The 26,897-nt window shown below is 43.9% G+C and overlaps 1 protein-coding gene across 1 annotated transcript in view; it reads right to left on the bottom strand.

Annotated features, from left to right (window-relative positions):
• The window catches only part of NUP153 (nucleoporin 153), a gene marked incomplete in the record, with an annotated part of 2,476,866 nt that overhangs the window by 214,356 nt on the left and 2,235,613 nt on the right, over window positions 1–26,897 (bottom strand). Inside the window, 1 exon segment of the mRNA XM_044065729.1 lies at window positions 20,759–21,028. Coding sequence (XP_043921664.1) covers window positions 20,759–21,028 — 270 coding nt within the window.

Consider the following 26,897-nt stretch of genomic DNA (forward strand, 5'->3'; position numbering starts at 1 on the left):
AAAACATACCCATGGCCAGTGCAAAGGACCAGAATTTTACTTTTTTTTTGCCAAAATGAAAACTTATTTTTGTTGCATTTGAGCTGCTTATGCTTCTTCATACAAAATGTGTGTTTCAGATACAAAATAACTGTTTTATGCAACTATTAAAGAAAACTTAATATATTTTGTCTTAAAATCTCAGGACATTTGCCATTTTTTATGTTTTCTCGCAGGACACAACTGCCCAAAGTGGGACTGCTCCTCGCAAAGAGGGACAGGTAGTATCCCTACAAAATAGTCTGGTGATTTTACACCTAATACATTCACTTATCTACCCCTATTCCCTGTGGGCTGAAGTCATACTCCAGACATATGCTGCAACAGGAAGATTTTGGCTTTTGTACACTGACTAAATGCCTGGTTACGTCAGGTAAGATAACCCTTCAGTACTGGAATACTCCAATAGTGATTCAGGGAAGGACATCTTGCCTTCCATATGCACAGCTATCTGAATGCTTTTCTGGAGACAAAAATTATCCCAAATAATTTATAAAATCCAATTTCCAAAAATAAACTAAGTCTACTAATAGCAGTCACACCAGGCAATACAAAACATGTAACAATTCAAAAACAAATAAAGGTTTCCCAACTACATACTTACTGTTTTCTGGAAGGTGTGTGGAAAAGACCCAACAAAAGTACAGCTGTGTACACTTACCATAAATGTAGATGTTCAAGTGTATTCACTGTTGCAGTCATTACATTTGGGTTATCCTGCTGGCAGGTTGCCCTCAGTCGGCCTGAATTCCAGTGTCTTGGGTCCTGCGTCAGTTGCTGTCGCCTCTTCCCTAACGTCAAGTTGTCAGGGGTATAAAAGATGCAGCCGATGCCATTTTTAGTTTTTCTTGCCCCAGATGTCAGATGCCCCCAAAAGGGTAGGCTAAAATTAGGTAAATAAAACATACATGCACCAAAATAATTTTTTACCTTCCTCTATAAGGAAATACACCATCTAGGTTGTATAGATTAGAGAAGTAAAGATAAGTTCCAGCAAAAATAAGGGGGTGGCGGGTGGGTAACCTGGACTGCAACAGTGAATACACTCTAACATCTACATTTATGGTAAGTATACACAACTGTACTATGTTCTATATGTTTCACTGTTGCAGTCATTACATTTGGGTTGAGTCCCAAAGCTATGGTTGGGGGGCTGGAGCTAAACAGCATTAGGAACGGCTATGAGGCCCTGCAGAACTGTAGTGGCAAAGCCTGTCCTGGATTTAGAGTAAAGAGGCAGATTGTAATGTTTTGTAAAGGTATGCATTGAACTCCAAGTAGCAGCCTCCAAAATGTCTTTGGTTGGTACTCCCCTGAGAAAGGCTGCAGAAGTGGCTGCAGCTATGGTTGAATGTGGCCTAATGCCCTTAGGCAATGGTTTGCCATGTTGTGAGTTGCAGAAACGAATGCAGTGACCTATCCACTTTGAAATAGTCTGCTTGGAGATGGTCTTTCCTTGTGATGCACTGGCATATGCCACTAGTAATTGCTCTGTCTTTCTGAAAACTTTAGTTTTGTCCAAGTAGAACCTAAATTGTCTGTGCACGTCCAAAGAATGCAGAATTTTATCCCCCTTGTTCTGTGGATTTGGATAAAAAGTTGGCAAATGAATTGTTTGGTTAAGGGCTACACTGGATACCACCTTAGGCATAAATGTAGGGTTTGTTCTGAGAGAGACCCTGTCTGGATAGAAAATGATAAAGGGTTCCACAGCCATGATAGCCTGTAGCTCTGAAACTCGTCTTGCAGAAGCTATTGCTAGGAGCAGAGCTGTTTTCCAAGAGAAGAACTTTATGTCCGCAGCAGCAGCTGGCTCAAAAAGGAGGTAAGGTGAGCTTTGCCAAGACATAATTGAGGTCCCATGCAGGTGTTGGTGTTCTCCTTGGGGGCCTTAAGTTTTTGGCTCCTCTGAGGTACTGCCTTAATAAAGGATGAGAAAAGAGTGGTAGCTCTGTACTGTAATGAGCCGAAATGGCAGAGGCATGGATTTTAATTGATGAAAAAGATAGGTCTTTGTCCAGCATCTCAGTTAAGTATTGCAAAATCTGAGGAATATTTGGGACAGCTGTATCAGTTCCTTCAGCTTGGTTCCAAGTGCAAAAACTCTTCCATTTCCCAGCATAGAATTTTCTAGTACTAGGCCTTTTGGCTTCTAAAATGACATCTATCACAGCTTTACTGAGCGGTGTGGTTTGTATGGCTACATTATCCGCCATGTTGCCAGGTTTAGAGTCTTGAGTTGACATTGCAGAATCTGTTTGTTTTGTTAGGACAGTAGATGAGGTATTTGAGGTAAGGTCCAGGCTGGGCATTGGGTCAAGTTCCTTAGGATCGGATACCGGTACTGGCGCGGCCAGTCTGGGGCAATCAGAATCATTTTTGGCCTCTCCTGCCTGACCTTTAGGAGTACTTTGGGGAGGAGAGGCAGTGGAGGAAAGGCATATACTGATAGGTTTGTCCAGTTGAAAGATAAGGCATCTACTTTCCAAACTTGTCTGTGTTAAGTCCTTGTGCAGAATCTTCTTAGTTGATTGTTTTGAGGGGAGGCAAATAGATCTATGTCCGGGGGTCCTCATTCCATTGTTATCATCCTGAAGACTTGTAGATCCAGGTGCCACTCATGGAGATCCATGAGGTTTCTGCTTAGTTCGTCTGCCAGAGTATTTTCCTTTCCTGGCAGGAATTGTGCCTGCAGATGAACTTGGTAAATCAATGCTGTGCCCCATAAAGTCATGACTATTCTGCTTGGGGGTAAGAATGAGTTCCCCCCTGCTTGTTTATGTACCACATGACCATGGTGTTGTCTATCAGTAGTTGTCCCGGATGAAGTAGGTCCTTGAAGGCTGTCAGGGCATTTTGAACAGCTAGCATCTCTTTTTGATTGATATGTAGATGCTTTTGGTTTGTTGACCAGGTGCCCTGAATGCCTCTGCCTGCCATGTGTGCCCCCCAGGCATAATCTGATGCATCTGTCGTTAAGCTCTGCCTGGCTGGGGGTAGTGTGAATGGCTGTCCCTTGTTTAGGTGACAAGCCTTTGCCCACCATCAAAATTCCTGTTGCAGGCAGGGTATTAGGATAATCATTGTTTCCAGACTGTGGCAATGTTGTGTCCAGACACTTTTTAGGTACCACTGAATTTTCCTCATATGCAGTCTTGCATATGGAATTAGTAAGATGCAGGATGCCATGAAGCCCAAAGCCTGCAGAATTTTTCTTGCAGATAACTGGGCCTTTGTTGCCATTTCCTTGAAATAGGTAGTCAGTTGCCTTTGTCTGGAGTGAGATAAGCCATCTGGGCAGTTGTATTTAAGCTTGCACCCAGGAATATTATCTCTTGAGAAGGTACTAGTTTTGATTTCTTTTTGTTGACTGTGTACCCTAGGCATGTTAAAAGCTTTATCACAAGTCAGATGCTGTAGTAGAATGTCCTTGTTTGCTGCTTGTATGAGGCAGTCGTCCAAATAAGTATATATTTGTATTCCTCTTTGTCTGCAGTAAGCAGTTACTGGTGCCAGGCACTTTGTGAAGACCCTGGGCGCAGTAGATAAGCCAAAAGGAAGTGCAGAGAATTGGTAATGCTTTGAGCCAGCCTTGAATCGGAGTTATCTTCTGCATGATTGTCTTACTGGGACATGCAGGTATGCCTCTTTTAGGTCTAAAGTCACGAGCCAAGTCTGGCTGCCCAGCATGGGCAGAAGCTGCTGTAAGGTCAACATGTTGAATTTTGGTATATCCAGGAAAGTCTTTACAATAGATAGGTCCAGTATTGGTCTCCATGCTTTGTCCTTTCTGGGTACCAAGAACGGTCTCGAGTAAAATCCTTGTCCCTGCTCTTGCTGTGGCACTTGTTGAATTGCTCTCATGTCCATGAGAGCAGCGACTTGTTTCTGATCCTCTGCCCATTGATTTTGTGGCAGGTCTGGCCAACCGTTTGCTCTTGGCAGGGTATTGAAATGAAACTTGTAGCCTTGTGACACTATGTCTAGAACCCATTTGTCCTGGGTTATAATGTGCCAATTTTGAGAAAAAAGTGCTAGCTTTCCCCCTAAGGGTGCTGCCAGAAGACAAGTGCTTGGTGCAGGCAAGGGGGAATCATTGGGACAGTTTCCTGTATGGTTGTGATTTTTCTCCACCTTTGGAGGTAGAGGCACTCCACTGCTTAGACCTGTAGGAACCTTGCAGCTGTGATCTGCCTCTAGGGCATCTGGATCTGCCCCTTTGAGGTCTGTCTGTGACTGGAAAGGACCAATTCTTTGTAGGCAGTGTCTGCTAAATCTAGGTGGTTGTACCTGTAAGAAATCCTTGACAGTTTGCATAGATTTAGCTTTGTCCTCCATTTTCTTTAACACCTCTTCTGCCTTAACACCAAACAAGGTATCATACTGTAAAGGAACATCTAATAATTTTGCTTTAACATGGTCAGGTAGATTTTCTTCCTTTAACCAAGCATGCCTCCTAATGACAGGACCCGTAATAGCGGCCCTGCAGGAGGCCTCCAGAGAATTGAACTCGCATTGCAAAGTATGCTTTCCAACTTGTTCAGCTGCATGCAATAAATTTTGGATAGATGCCAATGTTTCCAAATAGATGAGTAAAAACACAAATAAAAACATATGTGTACATATACAACAAACAAATACACTATAAAGACTCCCCAACAGCTAGCTATTAGAGGGTAAACACCCTAGGAGTACCACAGAGGAGGGAGAGGGAGATCCCCTGACTGCAGATGCTATCCAGTTCGACATCTACATTTATGGTAGGTAAAACTGTACTATGTCCTCTTATGGATGATGCATCAGTCAGAACAACAAGTGTAGAATATAGCCACAAAGGGAGGGAGGATAAAAAGATTATGGTGTGTTTTTAGATCCCTTGCAGTACAGCAGTGGCAAACCCTGCTCGATCTGGAATATAGAGGCAAAAATAAATGCTTGGCATGTATGCATGCGGAGGTCAAGTAGCCGCCTTATAATGTAATGTCTTTGGCCCTCAGAAGAAGGTGGTTGTGTTGCTGTGTGGTAGGCTGATGAGGTCTTATGTTGAGGGAATGTTTGTTTCTTGGGATGAAGGTTTTCCATGGAATGCAGTTTCCTATCCTATGCAGTTTTGTCTGTTTTTTGGAGATTCCTTCCTTCCTTCCTGTTTTAGGCTACCCTTCCTGTTGCATAGCTACTCTGCTGTGGTTTGTCTTTCTGCTGTAGTAGCGTGTCCAAGTAGTAAGTAGAGCGTATGATGTATATTTCTATTTTTGGGTTTTTTGGCCTGTGGGTTTGGTGGTTGGGAAAGAAGGTAGGCAGGTGGATTGCCTGGTTCAAAGACACTCTGATACCACCTTGGACAAGAATGTAGGATTATCCCCATGGATCTCTGAGTGGAAGATTAGGGAGGGGTTGCACTGCCATTAAGGCCTGTAGTTCTGAAACCCTCCTGCTGAAGTTATTGCCAGTGGGGAAAGCAGTTTTCCATGAGTCTGCTGGTTGTGCTGGTTCAGCTGCTGCTGTTAAGTCATATTAGTGAAAGTTTAAAACTTCAGCTGGTAAATCATGGGCGGAGGCTTTATGTTTACCTTCCTGATTCCTTTGAGGGACTCTCTCTGAAAAAACAGCCTGAAAAAAATCAAAAAAAAAAACAGGTGAATAGCTGCTGTATCTTGATGATGAAGGAGTAGGACAGGCCTGAAAGAAAGAAGTTGACAGAATGAATGAAGAAAGAAGTCTCCCAGAATGTTGACACATCTTTATCTTTTCCTGACTCCAAATGACAATTTTTCAGAATCCATCCATCTTTCCTTTTCCAGAAGGTCCTTCAAGCTTCAAGAATAATGTCTTTAACTCTTTGGGAACTCTTTGGGATAACTCTTTATTAGCTGCTGTTATGTGATGTTCCATGCAGTCTTTTGCAGGTTGTTGCATTTTGATGTTGGATGTGTTCTGAGTTAACATCAAAGGCATCAGAGATATTGGCTGCATTTTGTTGTTCACAGACATCTCTCGTAGTGGCTAGTAGTGGTTACCAGTTAGTTCTCTGGCCAGTTTGGACTATTTCCTGATTTTTGGCCGCTTTTTGTGATTTTTAGGAAGAGGTTGGAAATCAAAGGAAGAGGGCCATGCTGTTATTGTGTTGTTGTTTTCCAGAGAGTGAATGCTTTCCATGCTAGGGTGGGTGGAATGTCTGGAAATTTGTTTTGAGCTTGAGATGAGGTGATTGAGGGTGAGGTTCATCTGTGGCATTCTGTGGTGGCATTGAGAGGGGGTGCAGAAGATGTCGAATGTGTCCGGTGGTTCATTTCAAGGAGGGCTTCCAAGTGGTTCTGCTTAATATGTCTGCTAGAGTATTGTTCGTCGGTACAAATATTGCCTGTAACTGGAATGTGTAGTGCCAGTGCACAAGTCCACAAGGTAAAGGTCATTCTGCATAGGGAATGTTGATCCACCCTGTTTGTTGATGTACCACATGACTGTGGTGTTGTCTGTCCTTATCATCAACTGGCCTCTTTTGAGTGGTGTTTTTTGATTGCTTTGATTGCCAGTTTTACTGCAGCATTTCTTTTAGATTGATGTGCAGCCGCTGCAGTTGATGTCCAGTCCACACTCCCATTGGCCTGTGTCCCAGGCCCCATCCTAGGTCTGAAGGTCTGGAAGCGTCTGTTGGGATGGGTTGGCAGGGTTGACATCTGCTGCAAGGGTAGGCCCTGGGCCTGACAGCAGCATGGAAGATAGGGGTTTGTTTTTTTTTAATGGAATTATTGTTTCTGTTTCTGTTTTGTTGTTGTGTTGTTGTTGGGATGGATTTTGACTGTACCTTTGTACTGTATGTAGTCATGATAGTATGGGAAAGTAAATGATATATGCGATGTGACATGAGCCCCAAAGCCTGCAGATGCTTTCTCTTGTTAACTTTCTTCTTGTTTTGTTTTTGCCAAAGTAAAGAGAAGTTCTTTTGTTTTTTTTGGAATCTGATTTCCAAAGTTGTGTGTGTTGTGTCCAATCCAAATCACTTCAAGAAGTTTGCTGTGGTATCAGCCTTCCAGTTGACTTTGTAAATAAATTGTTTATGTAAATCTTGTAGCAAAATGAATGACCCTGTGTAATGTTGTTGTTGTAGCAAGTTTTGTGTCCCCCTTGTAGCAGGTTGTCAGCCAGGTATGTATATGAATGAAGGCTTTTAGTCTGCAATGCAAGCACTGAAAGAAGGCATTTCAATCGCATCTGGAATACAGAGAATTTCAAAGGGCAATGCTGAGAATTGATAGTGCTCTGATCCTGCAAGAAATCTGGAGATATCTTGGAGCAGATGGTGATGATGGTACTCCTGCAGGTACGCCTAGGTGCACTCTAGAGTTGGCTGCCACCATGATGTGGTCAGCATTTTGAGACAAGTTTTAAAATTGGTTTTTAATTTTTTTTTAAAATTGGAGGTGGACAGATTAAGTTTTTTGAGAATTGGAATCCTCTGGAACTTTTTGGTCTTGGACTGGTTTAGAGTTGGTGTCTGTGGCACTCCTTCCTACTCTCTTGGTCTGTCTTTCTTCCACTCTCTGGTTTGTTGTTGTTTTGATTTATCTGTTAGCCATTGCTTGGAGGTTTTGGAGGGTTTGAAGGACCCTCTCTTTTTGGTTTAAAGTGTGTGGTAAAATGTTAAATAACTGTCTATAATGGTTTGTAAATTGTCTTTGTTTTGTAGTGCCAGTAGTAGAAGTTCTTTTCCTTGCTAGCCGTAGGTTAGGATTTTGTAGGAGTGCCACTGTGTCGGTGTTAGGTGGGTGTGTGGATTTGTGTGCTGGATCTGTGGCTGTGTGGCTGTGTCTGCTGTGTTGTGTCCTCTGTAGTTACCCTGCCCCTCTCACTAGGCTCTGTGTTACTATGCCTGCTTCTGGTTCTGTTTGGACCTATTCCTATTCCTTTGCAAGGCTTGTGGAATTTTGAGTCAGGAAATTTTTGGCATTTTGCCAGGCCAGGTTCTGCTAGGATTTTGAGAGCAAGAACCTTTTAAAGGTTTGAACAGTCACCTGCTTGACTTCCATAACAAACATAACTTCCATATCCTTTGCTTGGCAACTCTTTAGCTTAAACTTGTCTTGTCCATAGGAGCATCTAGCAACTTAGCGTAAAGCTTTTCCGGTAGCCATGCATTTTTAAGCCTCACAATGCTTGCTATCTCTGATCTGCATGATTTAGGGAATGGTTGCTAACCTGTTTTAGGGAATTCAAGCTCTCTTGTTGGTTATTTTTTACCATACATTTTTATTCATGGTTAGTAAGACATTCACATGTGGTTAAGAAACTCATGTGCATAAAGCATTGATTAACTGATGTGTATCTGACTCTTTTGACAGTTAGCTGCTCTAAACTGACTTGTAGAAGAAGTGCTGGAATTTACCCCATCTGTCTAATGACCTTGAGCCCCTTCTGGGATAATGTTGCTTCCCTTTCAGAAGGGGCCTCTGGTTTATGGCTGGGATCTGGGACTACTGCCTTGGGACCCTGGTAATGGTGGTCTGGATGAGTGGGTGGGCTGTTCTAAAGGTCTGGGTCTGCAGCACCAGGGTGAGGGTAAAGGGGAACAGGGGGAGCTGTGAAAGCATCATCCACCACAGAGAACAGAGGGAAAGCATCATCATCCACAGAGAGAACAGGGTGTAGCTAAGGGGCCATCCCTAAGGGAGGGCATGAAAGGTAAAGCAAAGGAGGAGCCTCTGAAATGTGGCAGCATGGTGCATGGTCTCAGATCATTCAATCAGGAATTTCGCTGGAATGGATCTGCTGGTCAGTGGGGTTCAGCAAGAATGGAGAATCATCAGAATCAACAGGCAAAGCCTGGCTCAGTCATTCTTGATGGTCAGGCAGAACTGGGGCATGAGGGGAATCAGGGGGTGACTGCTCTGGAGGCTGACTAGGCTATCTGATCTTTGTCTGAGGACTGAGATTGAGATCCTCTAGATAAATTTCTCTGGGGCTGTTTAAGAACTAGAAGAGGAGAAGTTTTGGGGGTTTGGCCTTAATGGATTAACAGGGGATGCTTTAGAAGCAGCTTGCGAACAGCCTTATGGGCTATGGCCTCAGATGACATGGCAGGGTCAACCACACATGAGAGTAAAACAGTAGAAGTATCTGGGGTGAGTCAACCACCAGGAGGGGGGGAATTGAATAGGTTCTGCTGTAGAGTCGATTGGGTTTCATTTGCAGTAAATCAAGTGCTAAGAACCGGTTCTTGTTTTCATTTGTTTCATAGGTTCGACTGTAGCAGTATCAGTTTTCTCTTTAGGTTTGTTTTTTAATTCGGACGGAATTTCCTTTGCGGTGGGCGAACCGAAAAACTTGGCTTTGGCGTGTTTGACGCCGTCGCCGTCCGCCAAGGATAATGTAGTCCGGAGGTCAAAAACACCGATGTCTGGCAAACTCCCACCCGAAAGACTGGAGGAAATCTTTAAAGAGTGAACAGTTCGCTTATTGTAATCGGTTGCTGTTTCCTGGGCCTTAATCGAGCAACTCAACTAAGGGGCTGCTTTATGAGGTATTTGTTTCAGTAGAGTGTGTTAATTTTTAGAAGTAATTTCTATCCCCGATGGTTAGACAATTGTTAACTCGGTCTGCATCCGTAATCCACATTCGGTCGAGGTATCTCGGTACTAGTAATTCTGATGCTTCGAGACTCGGCTCTAAAGTATGGACTGGCGCGAGATGGCGGAAGACGGCTGCCGACTACGAGGCAAGGCTGATGCAGGAGTACCTGAGACCAGACAAGATGAAGCCGGGACTGGCACCATCAGTGTGAAGGGAGACCGACATCCTGCATTTCTTTGTTTTCTGCACATTCAGAATTAGCCATCATTTTCTGTTTAAGCAGTGTCATGATATAAGTGCTGATATTTGAGCATATGAAAAGTACAGTTTTGTACCTACCATAAATGTAGATGTTCGAGTGCTCATACAGCTGCAGTCATTACAGATGGGTTATCCTGCCGTCAGGCGGGTCCTCGGTCGGCCGAATTCCAAAGTCTAGGTCTGGCGTTGGTTGTCGTCACTTCCTCCCTGACGTCAGTGCGGCAGGGGTATAAAAGAGGCAGCTGATGCCATTTTCTTCAGTTTTTCTTGCCCCAGATGTCAAGTGCCCCCAGAAGGAAGGCAAAACATAATATTATGCAAACATGCAATGTAGATAAATCAAAAACAGTAGTTGCAAGCAAATACACCATAAAAGAATACCCCAAATAGGTTGTATGATAAAGGTGTTTGTCATAAGGCCTGTCCTAAGAGGGGATGGTGGGAGGGTAACCTGGACTGCAGCTGTATGAGCACTCGAACATCTACATTTATGGTAGGTACAAAACTGTACTATGTTCATCGTGTATACAGCTGCAGTCATTACAGATGGGTAGAATCCCAAAGCTAAGTAAGGGTGGTAGGCACTAAGTGGAACTAGGAGGGGCGAGGATGCCCTGCAGGACTGCTGTGGCAAAGCCCGCTCTAGATTTTGGGTATAGTGGAAGGTGGTAGTGCTTGGAGAAAGTGTGCACTGAACTCCAAGTAGCTGCTTCCAAAATGTCCTTGGTAGGGACCCCCTGAGGAAAGCTGCAGAGGTAGCTATAGCCCTGGTGGAGTGGGATCTGATGTATACAGGCACAGATTTTCCATGAAATGAATAACAAAAGCGTATGCAGTGGGCTATCCATTTTGAAATTGTCTGTTTGGAAATAGCCTTTCCTTGAGCACCTGTAGCATAGGACACAAAGAGCTGCTCAGATTTCCTGAATGGCTTTGTTCTGTCCAAGTAATAACGAAGTTGTCTGTGAATGTCCAAGGAATGTAGTAGTCTCTCCCCTTTGTTCTGCGGATTTGGATAAAAGGTAGGTAAATGAATAGTCTGATTCAAAGCTACACTGGATACTACCTTTGGCATGAAGGTAGGGTTGGTTCGAAAGGAAACTCTGTCTTGATGGAAAATGATGAATGGTTGCACAGCCATGAGGGCCTGTAGTTCCGAAACCCTGCGTGCTGAGGTAATAGCCAGAAGAAAGGCTGTTTTCCATAACAAGTATTGTAGCTCTGTTGAAGAAGCCGGCTCAAAGGGAGGCAGGGTCAGCTTTTTCAATACGAAGTTGAGGTCCCAAGCTGGGATTGGTGGTGGTTTCCGTGGGGGTTTTATATTTTTTGCCCCTCTGAGGAACTGCCTTAATAGAGGATGTGAGAATAAAGGAGGATCTGTATTGTATTGTGCAGAAATGGCTGAAGAGTGGATCTTGATGGAGGAGAAGGGAAGGCCACTGTTTAACATCTCAGCTAGGTACTGTAAAATTTGAGGTATATTTATTACCCAAGGATTCTGGCCCTTTTCTTGATTCCAGGAAGAAAATCGTTTGCATTTGGCGGAGTAGGCTTTTCTAGTAGAGGGTCTTCTGGCCTCCAAGATGATATCCTGCACCTCCTTGGAGAGGAGAGTCTATTGGGAAATTAAGGTATTCTCCATGCAGCTAGATTTAGGGTTTTGAGCTGGCTGTGAAGGGTTCTGTAGTTGTGCTGGGACAACAGAAGAGGGACTAGAGGTAGGCTCCATGGTGGGGAGTGTGTCAGGCTCTTTAGGAGAAGATACCAGTGTTGTCGTGGCCAGTCTGGAGCAATGCGAATCATTTATGGCCTCTCTGCTCTGGCTTTTAATAGAACTTTGGTCAGTAGAGGAAGAGGCGGGAAGGCATAGACTGTCAATGTTGTCCAAATGAAAGAGAGTGCGTCCACTTTCCAGGCCTGTGGATGATAGGTCCTTGAACAAATTTTTTCCAACTGGTAATTTCTGTGGGTAGCAAAGAGATCTATGTCTGGCTGTCCCCATGCCTGAGTTATCTTTGAGAAAACTTGAGGATGCAACTTCCATTCGTGTGGGTTTGTCATATTTCTGCTCAAGTTGTCCGCCAGTGTGTTTTCCTTCCCTGGCAGGAATTGTGCCTGTAGTTGAATTTGCAATTCCAGTGCTGTGTTCCATAGGGTCATGGCTTGCCTGCACAGGGGGTATGAATGAGTCCCCCCCCCGTTTGTTTATGTACCACATGACTGTGGTGTTGTCTGTCCTTATCAATATCTGGCCTGGATGCAGTAGGTCTTTGAAGGTCATAAGAGCATTTTGCACAGCTAGCATCCCCTTTTGGTTGATGTGTAGGTGCTTCTCTTTTTGGGACCATTTTCCCTGAATGCACTGATCTGCCATGTGTGCTCCCCAGGCGTAGTCTGAGGCGTCCGTTGTGATGATTTGAGTTGCTTGAGGTACACAGAAAGGGAGACCTGTGTTTCTTTGGCATGCTTGAGCCCACCACAAAAATTCCTTTTGAAGGCATGGAATGAGTGGTATAATTGTTTCCAAGCTGTGGCTGTGTTGAGACCATAAGTTTTTTAGGTACCATTGTAGTTTCCTCATATGCAGCTTTGCACATGGTATTAGTAGGATGCAAGATGCCATGAATCCCAGAGCCTGCAGGACTTTCCTTGCAGTTAAGTCTGGTAAAAGTTGCCATTTTGTTGAAGTATTGAGACAGTTGCCCTTGTTTGTCTGGCGTGAGGTAGGCCATCTGGGTGGTTGTATTTAAGCTGGCATCCAGGAAAATTATCTGTTGAGAAGGTATTAGTTTTGATTTCTTTTTGTTCACTGTGTATCCCAGGTAGTTTAACAGTTTTATTACAAACGCCAGATGCTGCAATAGAATGTCCTTGCTGTCCGCTTGGATCAGGCAGTCGTCCAGATATGGGTAGATTTGTATTCCTTGTTGTCTGCAGAAGGCAATTACTGATGCCAGGCATTTCGTAAACACTCTGGGCGCAGTAGATAAGCCAAAGGGCAATGCAGAGAATTGGTAATGGGTTGAACCTGCAAGACATCTGAGGTATCTTCTGCAATCTGTCTGATAGGGACATGCAGGTATGCCTCCTTGAGGTCCAATGTTACCAGCCAAGACTCCTTGCCCAGCATGGGAAGAAGCTGCTGTAATGTGAGCATCTTGAATTTTGGCACCTGTAGATATGTGTTTAGGATGGATAGGTCTAAGATGGGTCTCCAATCTTTGTCTTTCCTTGGTACCAGGAATAGTCTGGAATAAAAACCTTGACCTTGTTCTTTTGCAGGTACCTCTTGAATCGCTTTCATATCCATGAGAGCGGAAATTTGTCTTTGTGCCTCTGCCCTTTGATTTTGTGGCAGGTTTGGCAAGCCTCTCATTTTTGGAAGGGTGTGAAAGTAGAACCTGTAGCCTCTGTCTATAATGTCCAGAATCCATTTGTCTTTTGTAACAATGTGCCAGTTTTTTGAAAATAATGCCAGTTTTCCGCCCAAAGGTGCTGCCATTAAAGCTTTGTTTGGCAGGCATAGAGGGAAGTCATTGTGTCTGTTTTCTAAATGACTGTAATCCATCTTCTCCACCTCTTGGGGTTGGTGCTTGCCACTGTTTAGCTCTGTAAGGTCCTTGAGGTTGTCCTCTACCCCTTGGGCGTCTGTATCTGCCCCTTTGAGGTCTGTCCGTGGCAGGAAAGGACCAATTTTTTGAAGGCCAGTTTCTGCTGAAGCGTGGAAGTTGTACCTGCAAGAAATCTTTCACTGCTTGCATAGATTTCGCTTTTTCCTCCATTTTCTTTAGTACCTCCTCAGCTTTAACACCAAACAATACATCTTTTTGAAGTGGTGCATCTAATAACGTTGCTTTGACATGATCTGGTAAGGTTTGCTCTTTGAGCCAAGCATGTCTACGTATAACAGACCCCGTGACAGCAGCTCTACATGAGGCCGCTAAAGCATCAAAACCACACTGCAAGGTATGTTTACCCACTTGCTCTGCTCCATGCAACAAATCCTGCAACTCTTTCAAATCTGGTTGTTCTGTGTGTCATTTTGCTTTTCAGCTGAGATAACAAAAACTGTTGGTACTTTAACATATGAAATTGACAGTTTAATGCCCTCATGGTTAAAGTGGCAGATGTATACACCTTCCCCCCCACACCTTTCTAATGCTCTGGAATCTCTCTCTGAAGGCAAAGGGTTTTTAGCAGTAGAGGCCTTTATTCCCTTGGGACCCTGTGAAATTGTTTCTGGGTCTGCAGTATGACTTTTTATAACGGAACTGGTGAGAATCAGGAACCCGGTAATACCTGTCTGGTTTAAGAGGGGCTGGAGGTAAAGAATCTGGATTAAGGCTGGCTTCTGCGTACACATCATCCAAAATATCTAAAACAGGAGGGATAGCCAGGGGCCTATGCTGGGGGAGCAGTAGAAATTCCCTGAGCCTTTTCTTGGAATCTGAGTAATCTTGGCCTTCCCAGTGGAAGTGTTCCCTCAATGTATGCAGGGTATCCCCAAAAGAGTAGTCCTCAGAGGGGGAAACCGAGGGAATAGACTCCTCAGCATCAGTCTTCAAAAGGGGAATAGGCATAATCCTGGTCCTCAGAATGGTCTGAGATAATAGAAGCCTGGTCTGAGGAAGGGTAGTCTTCCTCCAATCTGGGTCTTTTGTCAGAGGGGGGTTGAGAACACCTGATGAGAGTTATCAAATCCTCAGCCATTTTAAGCATCTGCTTTTTAGGCATGCGGCCTTGACAGGAGGTCTGAGGACCCTGTTTTTTAGTTTTCATGGCAGCTTTAGATTTAGTGAAGGATTTAATAGAGAAGGTGGAAGGCCTGAAGACGCCTTCAGAAATGGCAGGCCTGACTAAACTTTCAGTTTCCCCGCCAAGAGTGGCGTCGGTATCTGCAGTGGGAATGGAGACCGAGGAGCCTGCGACCTCGGGTACTGAAGTCACCGGTAAAATAGTTTCATCGGTAGTCAGGGGCTGCGTAGGCGCCTCGCTGAGAACCGGAGAACCAGTAGTCGGCCTAAGTGTGGCCTCGGTACAGACCTCGGATGTCGGTCCTTGTCTTTGCGTCTTTTGCTTAAAACTGGTGTCGGAGTATCCGACGACATGATATAATTAAATTTTTGCCAAAATAATGAAGGGTGAACTCCGCCCGGCGCTTAATAGTGCGCTTGTTGAACCTAGCTCAAACACGGCAGGCCGAGACGTCATGGTCTGGCCCTAAGCAAGGTATACAGAAAGAGTGGAAATCCTTATGCGGTATTTGCTTCCCACAAGAAATGCAATTATTAACTTTGTCTGATATTGGTCTGAGGCAAGAAAAGTTTCCCCAATGGGGTACTTAGCTTTAAAGAAGACTTTGGCTGAAATACTTTCGTAAATCTCAGGAGCTGGCCGACCAGCACTTGTGAACTGCTTCTGCTTCGGGCACCGCGTGGCAAGAAAGACTGAAGAAAATGGCGTTGGCTGCCTCTTTTATACCCCTGCCGCACTGATGTCAGGGAGGAAGCGACGACAACTGACGCCGGACCTTGACTTTGGAATTCGGCCGACCGAGGACCCGCCTGACGGCAGGATAACCCACATGTAATGACTGCAGCTGTATGCACGATGAACATCTGGCAATTTAAAGCCCTTATAGCCAACGTAGCAGATGTGTAAATTTTTTCCCCATCTATCCAGTGCTCTAGAATCCCTGTCAGAGGGGGTAGGGTTTTTTTGCAGTAGAAGCCTTGACCCCTTTCGGACCCTGTGAAATAGTTTCTGGGTCAGCAGTAGGGTTTTTGAAAAGGAATTTATGAGAGTCACGGACCCTGTAGTATTTGTCCGGCTTAACAGGAGCTGGAGGTAAAGAGTCAGGGGTCAGACTAGACTCCGAGAACACATCTACAATGTCCAACACAGGTGGAATAGCTAGAGGCCTGTGTTGAGGTAGTAAAAGGAAGTCTCTGAGCCTTTTCTTAGATTCTGAAAAATCTTGGCTCTCCCAGTGGAAGTGCTCCCTCATGGTATGCAAGGTTTCCCCAAAAGAGTAGTCCTCAGGAGGAGAAGCTGAAGGAATTGACTCTTCAGCATCAGAATCCTCAAAGGGGGGAAGACAATATTCCTGATCAGAAGAGGAATCAGAAGAAATGGAAACCTGATCTGAAGATTCATAGTCTGTCTCTTGCCTAGGCCTCTTATCAGGAGGGGGATGGGAACCCCTGATCAAGGTAATTAAGTCTTTGGCCATTTTGAGCATCTGTTTTTTGGGCATGGAGGCCTGTCCTTGTGGCTGGTGAACTTGTTTCTTTGCCTTTAAAGGTGTTTTAGCCTTTGTCTTTGATGTCGGTTTATTATATAATTGTTTGGGTCTGAATGCACCCTCAGAAGCAGATGCCTGCTCAGCAGCTCCGGACCCATCTGAGGGAATTATCTCCAAGACTCCAATACCTTGAGTTTCCTGCGGCCTGGCCGACTCCACATGGGAGTCGGTAGCGGCCTGCAACTCTAAAGTAGCGGGCGTCAGGGGCTGCGAAAGCACCTCACCGAGGACTGGCGACTTGCTTAGGAGAAGCTTTGTCGTCGGTTTTGGACCTCGGTTGCCTGTCTTTTTCTTTTCGTTTTTTGTGAACTCCAGTAGTCGGATGGCTATCAGACGGCACTGTATAATTAAATCTTCGCCCAAAATAGTTTAATGCAAAATCGTACAGGTGCTTAATAGTCCGTCGGTTAAATCTAGCACAAAACCGACAACTAGCAACGTCATGGTCGAGGCCCAGGCAAGGAATGCAATAAGAATGAAAGTCCTTATGAGGCATGTGCTTCCCACAAGAAATACAATTAACTTTTTCTGACATCTGTCTGGAGCAAGAAAAAAGTTCCCCCCAATGGGGTACTTAGATTTTAATGAAGACTTCGGATCTGAAACTCGAACACAAAAATCTCAGGAGTTGGACGACCAGCACTTGCGAACTGCTTCTGCTTCGGGCACCACGTGTCAAGAAAGACTAAATAAAATGGCGTCGGCTGCATCTTTTATACCCCTGACGATCTGACGTCAGGGAAGATGCGACAGCAACCAACGCAGGACCCAAGACTTTGGAATTCAGGCCGACTGAGGACAACCTGCTAACAGGATAACCCAAATGTAATGACTGCAACAGTGAAACACGAAGAACATCAGAAGACTGCTGAGTAACTTTCTCCATAGCAAAAAAAAGTAATGGTGAAAGTGATTCTATGTCATAAGATGTACCAAGTCCAACATCAGGTACATAAAAGCTATACTTGATGGGATGTCCATGAAAGCTCTTGAAATCAGACCAGGCGGGCAGATGTTCATCTTCTGTGATCTTGTACATAAAGATCATCAATGCAGTGGCAGCCATAACATTGCACATTATTAATCCTTGATTACTGCAAATCATACTGGGGGCTGACAATGGTGGTTGGATTCAGCCAAATAAAACTACAATGATGATGGCTACCACACAATGAGGTTGTCTTAGGAAACGTGATTAGGAGTAGTTTAATGTATTTAGCAGCTTGGAAAGCCTTGTTACATACAGAAACATGAGAAACTATAGGCTTTAATACTGTCTGGCTTTACACAGCCTGTGAAAAATGCACTGCCTACACATGCAGGACAGTATTACAGTTTAAACTAGCAGGACTTTGCACGAGAACTTTAAACTCATTAACTAAAGAACGTCTTTCTACTATAAAGAATACCTATCAAAATACTGACCAAGAATTTTCTTTCAAGGTGTGTAGGAATTAGAACTTCATGAAGTTGTAATTATTCATTCACGGCTCTCAAAAAGTTCCCGAATAGCATTATTATACATTGTCTACTAAACTCAGTGTTGAACGTATTCAGGTTACTAGTACCTGCATGGAAGAGAGTTCCAAATATTTTTGGCCATTACTCAAGAAGCCAATCTGGCAGGACCTACAAAGCATGAACACTCATGTAACAGTGACATCTTTCAGTCATTTTCACTCATTGACTTACATTATTATATTAGTCAAAAACAAAAGCAAACTCCAGAAAGCGAATATTCCGCTATGTAACGAGAAAATAACAAACACTGGTAAAAACAGCGGAATGAGCCACAACACAAGGAACCATAACACTTAGACTTTTAATAAAATAAGGAACAAATATAAAACAGGTAAGCGCTTTCACAATCAGCTTCATCAGACCACAGAAACCATGTCCCTCATCTCTCAAATATATCTAAACAACAAACCAATCAGGAGCAAAGGACTTCAGTCAATTAGTTGTCAACCAAGGTAACTATGTTACAACAATAATATAAGTATATACAAAATACACATCCACGACAATGTATATAAAGAACATAATACATAAAATATAATAATGAAAATACACTTAAATCTATTATTCATTTAGCCTGTTATTTAAAACCCTAGGTTTTAGAATGGGTTTAAGGGGAGCTTTCTCACGGAGACCTTTACCTTGGTCTGCCCTTAACCTAATAATCCATCTCACCTCCTTACTTTCTGTGAAGTTCCTAACATCCCCCTCACTTAGACTAGGCTTAATAACTTCCATGACTAGGAATTTAAAGACATGCTGGTCATCAGTTTACATATGTTTCGAGAGTGCATCATTATTAGGACGTACACTGATATTATACAGATGCTCCCTTAACCTACCTTTTAACATCATGTTTTGCCTACATAATATGACACACAGTAGGCTAAATAAACCAAATGTTGAGTAGAACAACCAGCGGATACCTTAAAAACTTATGTCCAGTATCAGGGTGTGTAAATAGACCACTACTTCGCCTCAGGATAATTTTGTAGCAACTATGACCTCAAGGATGGGTTCGATGAAGGTTAAGGTCCCCCTTTTATACCAGTGATACCAAGGGAATTGTGGACATCAATAAGAAGAATTGGGGTGTGTTAACGGTGGACCCTGAGCTGAGAGAGATGGGTGATGTACCATGTTTTTTATATAAAAATAAGATGAACTTAAAAAAGATTCTATGTTATCCAAAGGAGTCCTTAACTCAGTCCCACGGGTAGGTTTCTCTACAGTTCAGTGTGGTAGATGTAACTATTGTGAGTACATCCAGTAGTGGTCAATTTACACACCCTGATACTGGACGGAAATTTCTCTTTAATGTATCCACTGGTTGCTCTACTCAATATGTGGTTTATTTAGCTTACTGTGTGTCTGTCATATTATGTAGGCAAAACAGATAGAATGTTAAAAGATAGGATAAGGGAGCATCTATTTAATATCAGGGTACATTATAATAATAATGCACTCTCTAAACATATCATACAAACTGATGACCAGCATGTTTTTAAATTCCTAGTCATGGAAGTTATTAAGCCTAGTCCAAGTGAAGGGGATATTTGGAACTTCACAGAAAGTAGAGAGTGAAATGGATTATTAGGTTAAGGGCAGACCCAAGGTAAAGGTCTCAATGAGAAAGCTCCCCTTAAAACCATTTTAAAATCTAGGGGGTTTAAATAAATAACAGGCTAAATAAATAATAGGTTTAATAATGTATTTTCATTATTATATTTTTTATATTTTTTATTTATATACATTGTCATTGATACGTATTTTGCACATACTTAATAGTTACCTTGATTGATAACTGACTAATTAAGGTGCTTTGTCCTGACTGGTTTGTTATTTAGATGGATTTGAGAGATGAGGGACATGGTTTCTATGGTTTGACAAAGCTGACTGTGAAAGAACTTACCTCTTTTATATTTGTTCCTTATTTTATTAAAAGGGTATATGTTTTATGGTTCCTCGTGCTGTGGTTCATTCTGCTATTTTTACCAGTGTTTTTATATTACTATAAAATACAGAAAATTAAATTTCTTTAGTGATGAACAAGAGATACTCCATGATTTACAATCACTGGCTTAAGTATGGAATCCAGTTTTAATATTACAAGGTAAAAGCATCAGTGATGCATCCTCATCCCACCACAAATTCAATGTTTAGGTGTTTTGTAGAACTTGAGTGCCACTACTCAAGAAGAAAAATTGCAATGTATGCCATAATTACAAAAGGGTCTACATTAGAACATCGGAATTTCAAAACTTCGAATGTTCTAATATCGACCCCTATTAAGCGAAAGCTTACATCGAACATTCAGAACAGCGAAAATTTTCCCTAGGGAAAAAATTAATCGTTCCAAAATACACACATACAACACAAGCACACCAAACAAACAGCAATCCACACACACACCTAAAATCTTACATCTAACCCTACACTAAACTACATACACCACTAACTATCCACTTACCTTAACCCAAACCCTAACCCTACAGTCCGTCACTATCGCACACTCATCTCACCCGCGCCCTAATCATAAATCACCTACCACACCCTAACCCTCACGTACACACTTACCTGACCTGCGCCCTAACTAACCTAACCTGCCCTAACTCTCACGTCCACACAATCACACACATACCTAACCCGCGCCCTAACTCACCTAACCCGGCACCTAATCGCACACTTATCTGAACCCGACCCGTAACTTTCCACCACAGAGCCGAAAATAGTGAAACGACAGAAACAAACAACCAAATTTTTTCCCTAGGAAAAAATTCAGTTTTCTGTAGCTTCGCTATTTTCAGCGTTCGCTAAATAGGGGTCAATATTAGAACATTCGAAGTTTTGAAACTTCGATGTTCTAATATAGACCCATTACAAAATTATTCAGTATGCTAATGGCTAGGGCTAAAGAACATTAATGGAGTCTAATGGTTTTATCTTGTGTAATATATTAAATTCATAACTTGTTGTCTCAATACGCTTACAAATTCTCCACACAAACAGTGCAGTGAAACTGACAATGGAGTTAATAGCCAAAAGCTTAGTGAAGAGATATATACTCACCACTATTAGCAGAAGCTGCAGCTGTTCCAAATGCAGGTTGGGGATTAGGCTGCTGACCAAAAACAGGTGGCTGACTACTTCCAGATAAGGAGCCAAAAGCTGGAGCCTGAGATCCAGCAGGGAATAATGATGGTGATCCAAACGATGGTGCAGATGATTGAGTAGAACTTTGCCCAAATGCTGGAACCTGGGTAGAACCAAATGCTGGCGTGTTACCTTGGACATTAGACCCAGAAACAAATGCAAATGAAGTAGTAGATACGGTTGAGCCTAAAATGAAACAAAATGGTCAGTATAATTACACCCACCAAAATGTATAGCATTTAGAATGACTATTAAAATCCCAAAAGGATACTTCTTGCAGAAGCAGTAAATATCTTCCACACAAGTATATTTTAATGGTACATATTCTGTGGCTTTCACAAATACAGCATAGCTATTTATCAGCAGTTACACTTCTGGAAGTGGTACGCAATTCACAGCCTGACAGTAGTACTGCAAGTTCAACAAAGCCATCTGCAAGCTCTTCCCATCACTATTCTCCTTGAAGGAACTGCTACAACTCTCACTCTGACAACTTAGTCAGGAGCCACATGCTGTTTCTAAGGAAGGCTCTGTGTAGACATAACTGCAAAATGTTCTCAGAAATATACAGTGATGTGTACATTCTCATTATAACCTTAGGTACTTCTGGATTTCCCCATGACTGGGCAACCTCCTGATGCCAGGGAGGTCAACAGGAGGCACAGTGTAACAGGAAGAGATGGTATGCGATCTTCAGTCTTTTTCATTCATGTTCATCTGTTTTAGCTTCAATTTTTTTCCTGCAAACTAGAAAGGTTACTAAACAAGGCCACTGCAATAACTCACCTAATGGGCTTGAGGATGCTTTCTGACCCAGGACAAGCTTGAGACTCAAGGTGGGTCAGTACCTCCCTTAACCAGCAGCAGAGGACCCACCTCCTTTCTGGTATTTTGCAAGAAGTTATCTTGGGGAAATGCAAGGGAGACAGCCCATCCATCCACAACTCTCTCTCCCCATTTTTACACATGGGGGTCAGGGGTGTCACTTTAACAGTGACAATCTACAGCCAAGGTTTACACCATTGGGTGACTAGCTCTACGACAGCTGTTCTTCCTCATCACATACTTACACGCACACTCACATCTATGGCCAAATTCAGTGTGTCCAATCCACCCTACTGCATGACTTTGAAATGTGGTAGGAAACAAATGCACCCGGAGAAAACAGGAACAAAGGGAGGACATGCAAACTCTGCACAGAAGGCAATGCAGCTGAGAAATGAACTGGAGAACCTCTTGCTCTGAGGTGACAAAGCTATTTGCTGCGCCACTGTGCTGCCCTAGGAGAGAGAGCTCATATCACACAAATAATCCTTACAATCAACAATTTACAGCCACGTCAGCATACTCAACATAATAAATGAAGTTTGGGTAAGGTCGTAAGGTCAATGCTTGCTGTAGGAGTCATCACAAAGCAGAGCTCTAATGGCAGCCAAGTTAACCAGACTCTTCAGGTGAGGAAACAAAAATGCCCTGCATATATCTGCCACTGCTCCTGGAAAAAAATCCTGCCTGTAGTGAGTAAAAAAAAACGTGCGACTAGAGGCGTGTATTGTTACCTCACAAATGTTCTCTGCAGAAAATGTGCAGAAAAAAGTTGAAGAATGTATAGCGTGCTAACCAAATGGCAAAAACTTGTTTAAAAACAAGGATGCCATGCTTATTTCTCTCTACAGAGACAAGAAGCTGGTCATTTTTTAATATCCTTAGGCCTATTTAAGCTGCACTGCAGCGGTCTATGAACATCCAGAAGGCGAAGAATCTAAAACCAGTGGATGGCTGGGTTGAAAGCAGTACCTGAAATTACTTGGGCATAAAGGTGGACTGGTCTTAGGCAGCCAGTTTTTGTGGAAGACCATGTAGATTGCTTTACATAACGGGCACGTGACTCATTTTCTTGGAGTGATGGTCTTTAAGAGTTTCCCAAGAAATGGATTTAAGAATTTTAGATGTTATCAGTTCAAAGGAAGCTGCAGTGAGCTTTTCCAGTACAAAATTCAGATATCTCAAAGAAGACTCCTGATGCTCCTTGATGGTCTCAAATGCACGATACCCTTTAGAAATCACATTGTCAGTACAATACTCAAAAACTGATCTAAAGTAAGCTAGCATGCACAGAGTAAAAATGGACTTTAACAAATGCATAGGACAGAACCTTCTTAAATAGGGGAGAAAGAAGAGGACAGCAAGCTAAACAGTGGCTTCTGTAGACTGAATGCCACAAGCTTTACCATTAGGCTGAGAACCTGGCTCACTTGGCTAAGTAATATTTACTATTAGCCTTCTTGGATTCTTCCAGGATCCAAAGAACCTCTGGCAGAAAGAACAAGAAGTTATGTACTCACCATAACGTTCGATGTATGTAGCCCATCTCGCCTCACATTCTTACCCGTGGGTTCGGAGCCGAATATCGGCTCCGACTCGGCTGATTTTACTAGCTCAAAAGTCTCTGATTGGCTGGGCTAAGAGGGTATCCCATGGTACACTGCTTCGCATCCCCAGATCTAGTTTTCTGCTAACAACATAGTTACTGCATACATACCACGCATCCATATAAACAAAAATTATTCAAAGGGACTCTGCAGGATACAATCTAACTTCCAAATCCTCCAGGCAGGGGGAAGGTGGGAGGGTAAGTAAGAATGTGAGGCGAGACTGATTACATACATCGACCATTATGGTGAGTACATAACGTCTTGATGTTATGCAGTCCTATCTCGCCTACATTCTTACCCATGGGACAGCGTCCCTAGCACCTACATCCTGGGTGGCTCATAGGAAAATACTCCTGAGAACTGTAGAGCCAAATGAAGATCTGCCCCTGGAAACCACGTCCAATTTGTAATGAGAAACAAAGGTGTGAGGAGAAGCCCAAGTGGCCGCAGCACATATATCATCCATTGACAATCTAGCTTGATAGGCTGTGGATGTGGAGACCGCTCTTGTGGAGTGGGCTTTAGCTGGAAAAGGCAAATTGTACCTGCTGTCTGATAGATGAAGGAAATACAGCTGGCTATCCATCTAAAGAGCGTGACCTTGGATACCGGAGAACCAGACCGGTTTTCCGAAAAGGAGACAAAGAGTTGGTCATATTTCGGATATCTTTCGTTCAGTGTAGACAGAAGCGTAACTGTCTATGTACATCCAATTGGTGAAATCTGAATTCTGCCTTGTTAGAAAAATTGGGGAAGAAAACTGGCAGCTCACTAGACTGATTTATATTAGACACAGAAGCCACTTTGGGAAGGAATGATGGATTTGGTCTAAGAGAGACTCTTATCTTTATGGAAGATCAAATATGGGAGTTTGATGGAGAGGGCTTGAATTTCAGAGACCCGCCTCGCTGAAGTGACTGCTGTTAAACATGCTGTTTTCCATGTTAAAAATTTTAACTCGCAGGTCGCTGCAGGCTCGAAAGGTGGAAGAGTGAGGCCTTGATGAACAAAATTGAGGTCCCAGGGCATGACAGGTTGGGATACTGGGGGACGAAGTAATAGAGTACGTTTAAGGAATGCTTTACATAGTCTGTGTGCCATAAGGCTAGGCTCATTGGCCACGTGGAAGTTTGATATAGCAGACAGCTGAACTTTGATGGTGGCTGATGCGGACCCTTGATAGAACAGCATAGACAAAAATTCCAGAATCGAATCAATTGGAGCCGTGTAGGGATCAATGCCTCTAGAATGAGTCCAGATAGAGAACATTTTCCATTTGCTAGAGTAGATTTTTCTAGTGGATGGTTTATGAGAGGACGATAATATATGGACTACTTCCGGTGAAAAATTGTGACATCTGACTAACGATGGAAGTGGAGTAGCCAGGCTGTCAACCGGAGTGTCCTCAGAGAGGGGTGGAACTGCCCCAACATGTGCGTCAGTAAATCTGGAAGGGGTTCCAGAATCCAAGGGGTATCCGCAATGTAAGGTTGAAGGAAGGGGAACCATACCTGACGAGGCCAGTGTGAGGCCATTACAATCATTCTGCTTCCCAAAGATTGCGTTTTCTGAATCACCCTTGAGAGAAGGGGAAACGGAGGGAAAGCATAAAGCAGACCGGAGGGCCAATTGTGAGCTAGAGCGTCCCTGGGTAGTTGCTGTATTTCGCATTGAGAGGGCTGGCAAAAAGGTCGCAGCAAGGTTGACCCCATCTGCTGAAGATTCGCTCTGCAACCAGGCGATTCAGGGACCACTCGTAGGGCATAAGAATCGCCCTGCTTAGCTTGTCTGCTATAACACTGGTCTTCCCCGGAATGTGCGTTGCCACCAGAAACCGTTGGGAAGCTATTGCTCAATGCCACATGCACATGGCCTCTCTGCATAGTGGGTAAGATCGGGTTCTCCCTTGCTTGTTGAGATACCACACTACTGACATGTTGTCTGAGTGTATCGCAATAGTCTCTAGAGGAAGAACTTCTTGAAGTGCCTGCAACGCAAGCAGCACTGCTCTCATCTCCAGGACGTTTATGTGCAAATGTATCTCGTGCTATTGCCACGTGCCTTGGACCGTCCTGCCGAGAAAATTACCCCCCCCCCAATCTGGGTGGCGTCCGTGGTCACTGTGGCAACAGGGACGGGTAGAACAAAGGGTTTCCCCCCGTTCAAGCTGTTGGTGCACAGCCACCAACGGAGGTCCTGCTTGCATCTGTCTGTCATTAAGATTGGATGGGATAGCGGAAGTCTTTGGAAAGACCATTGGACAAAGAGGAGCCATTGAAGAAGTCTCATGTGTAATCTCGCTAGAGGAACCAACATGATAGTCGCCACCATGGTACCTAGGAGTTGAAGAATCAGTCTTGCCTTCGCATGTCTCAGGGGCATCAGCGTGAGAATTTGTTGTTGCAACCCTGTGATACTTTCTTGTGGTAAGAATGCTCGCATTTGAATGGTGTCCAACTCTGCTCCTATAAAGGTGACATGTTGTAAGGGCAATAAGGCAGATTTTTTCCAGTTTATCATGACGCCTAATTGGTGACATAGACTGATGGTAGCGTCCCTGGTCTGAATTAGTTGATGCCTGGTGGGGGCGGTGAGGAGCAAGTCGTCCAGGTATGGAAACACCTGGAATCCTTGATGTCTCAAGTGAGCCGTCACCACTGCCATACACTTGGTGAACACCCTGGGGGCTGTGGTGAGACCAAAGGGCAGGGCTCGAAACTGGAAGTGACAGGCTCCCAGCCGGAAGCGTAGGTGACACCTGGATGCCCTGTCCATTTTCACATGGTAGTAAGCATCCTTGAGGTCGATGGAGCACATCCATACTTCCTCTCCCAACAATGGGAGAATCGATTGTAGAGTGACCATACGGAATTTGGTTCTCTTGTCCCCTGTTCTTTTCGGCACCAAAAAGAATCTTGAGTAAGTCCCTAATCCGATTTGGTCTAAGGGGACTGGTTGGATGGCTCCTTTTTCTAGCAGCTGAGATATCTCTGAGGCTGCTTGATCCATTTGACTGGGTGGAACGTCCGGGATTTTTCTTATTGGAGAGGGTACTGAAGAGAATGGAATGAGGTAACCTCCGGAAATTATCCTTAATACCCATCGGTCCTGGGTGATGTTTTCCCAGGCTTCTGGATACAAGGAAATTCGACCCCCGACTGGCTCCGGATAAGCACAGTCGGGCACACCCTCAGGAATGAGAGTATGGGGAGCCACGGAAGGAATCGCGGTCTCCGGAATTGCGGGGGCCCCCTCTGTCTCTGGCGCGATGTCTCCCTGAATAACCCCCCCTCCCCTGCCTCTGGAGGGGGGTTCACCTTGTGCGGCAGGAAAAAATCTTTGTGATTTCTTGAACCACATCTTTCCCCCTTGCTGGGCCTTGGGATAAAGCCTAGACGGAAGGGAAAAACGGACCCCTATGGCAGACAGGGTCTTTCCCTCTTGCTTGCACCTGGCGAGGGTGTCTTTCACTTTGGTCCCAAACAAGGAGAAACCATAAAAAGGGGCATCAGTGAAGGAAGACTTGAAGGCCTCCGCGAAGTGACACAGGCGCAGCCAGGCTTGCCGTCTAAGGGCTACCCCAGAGCTGGCCGCCCTACTCGCTCCCTCGGTCGCATACG

This window comes from Protopterus annectens, chromosome 3.part0 (genome assembly GCF_019279795.1).
Source record: "Protopterus annectens isolate FY-2018-M chromosome 3.part0, PAN1.0, whole genome shotgun sequence".
NCBI classification, from domain to species: domain Eukaryota; kingdom Metazoa; phylum Chordata; order Ceratodontiformes; family Protopteridae; genus Protopterus; species Protopterus annectens.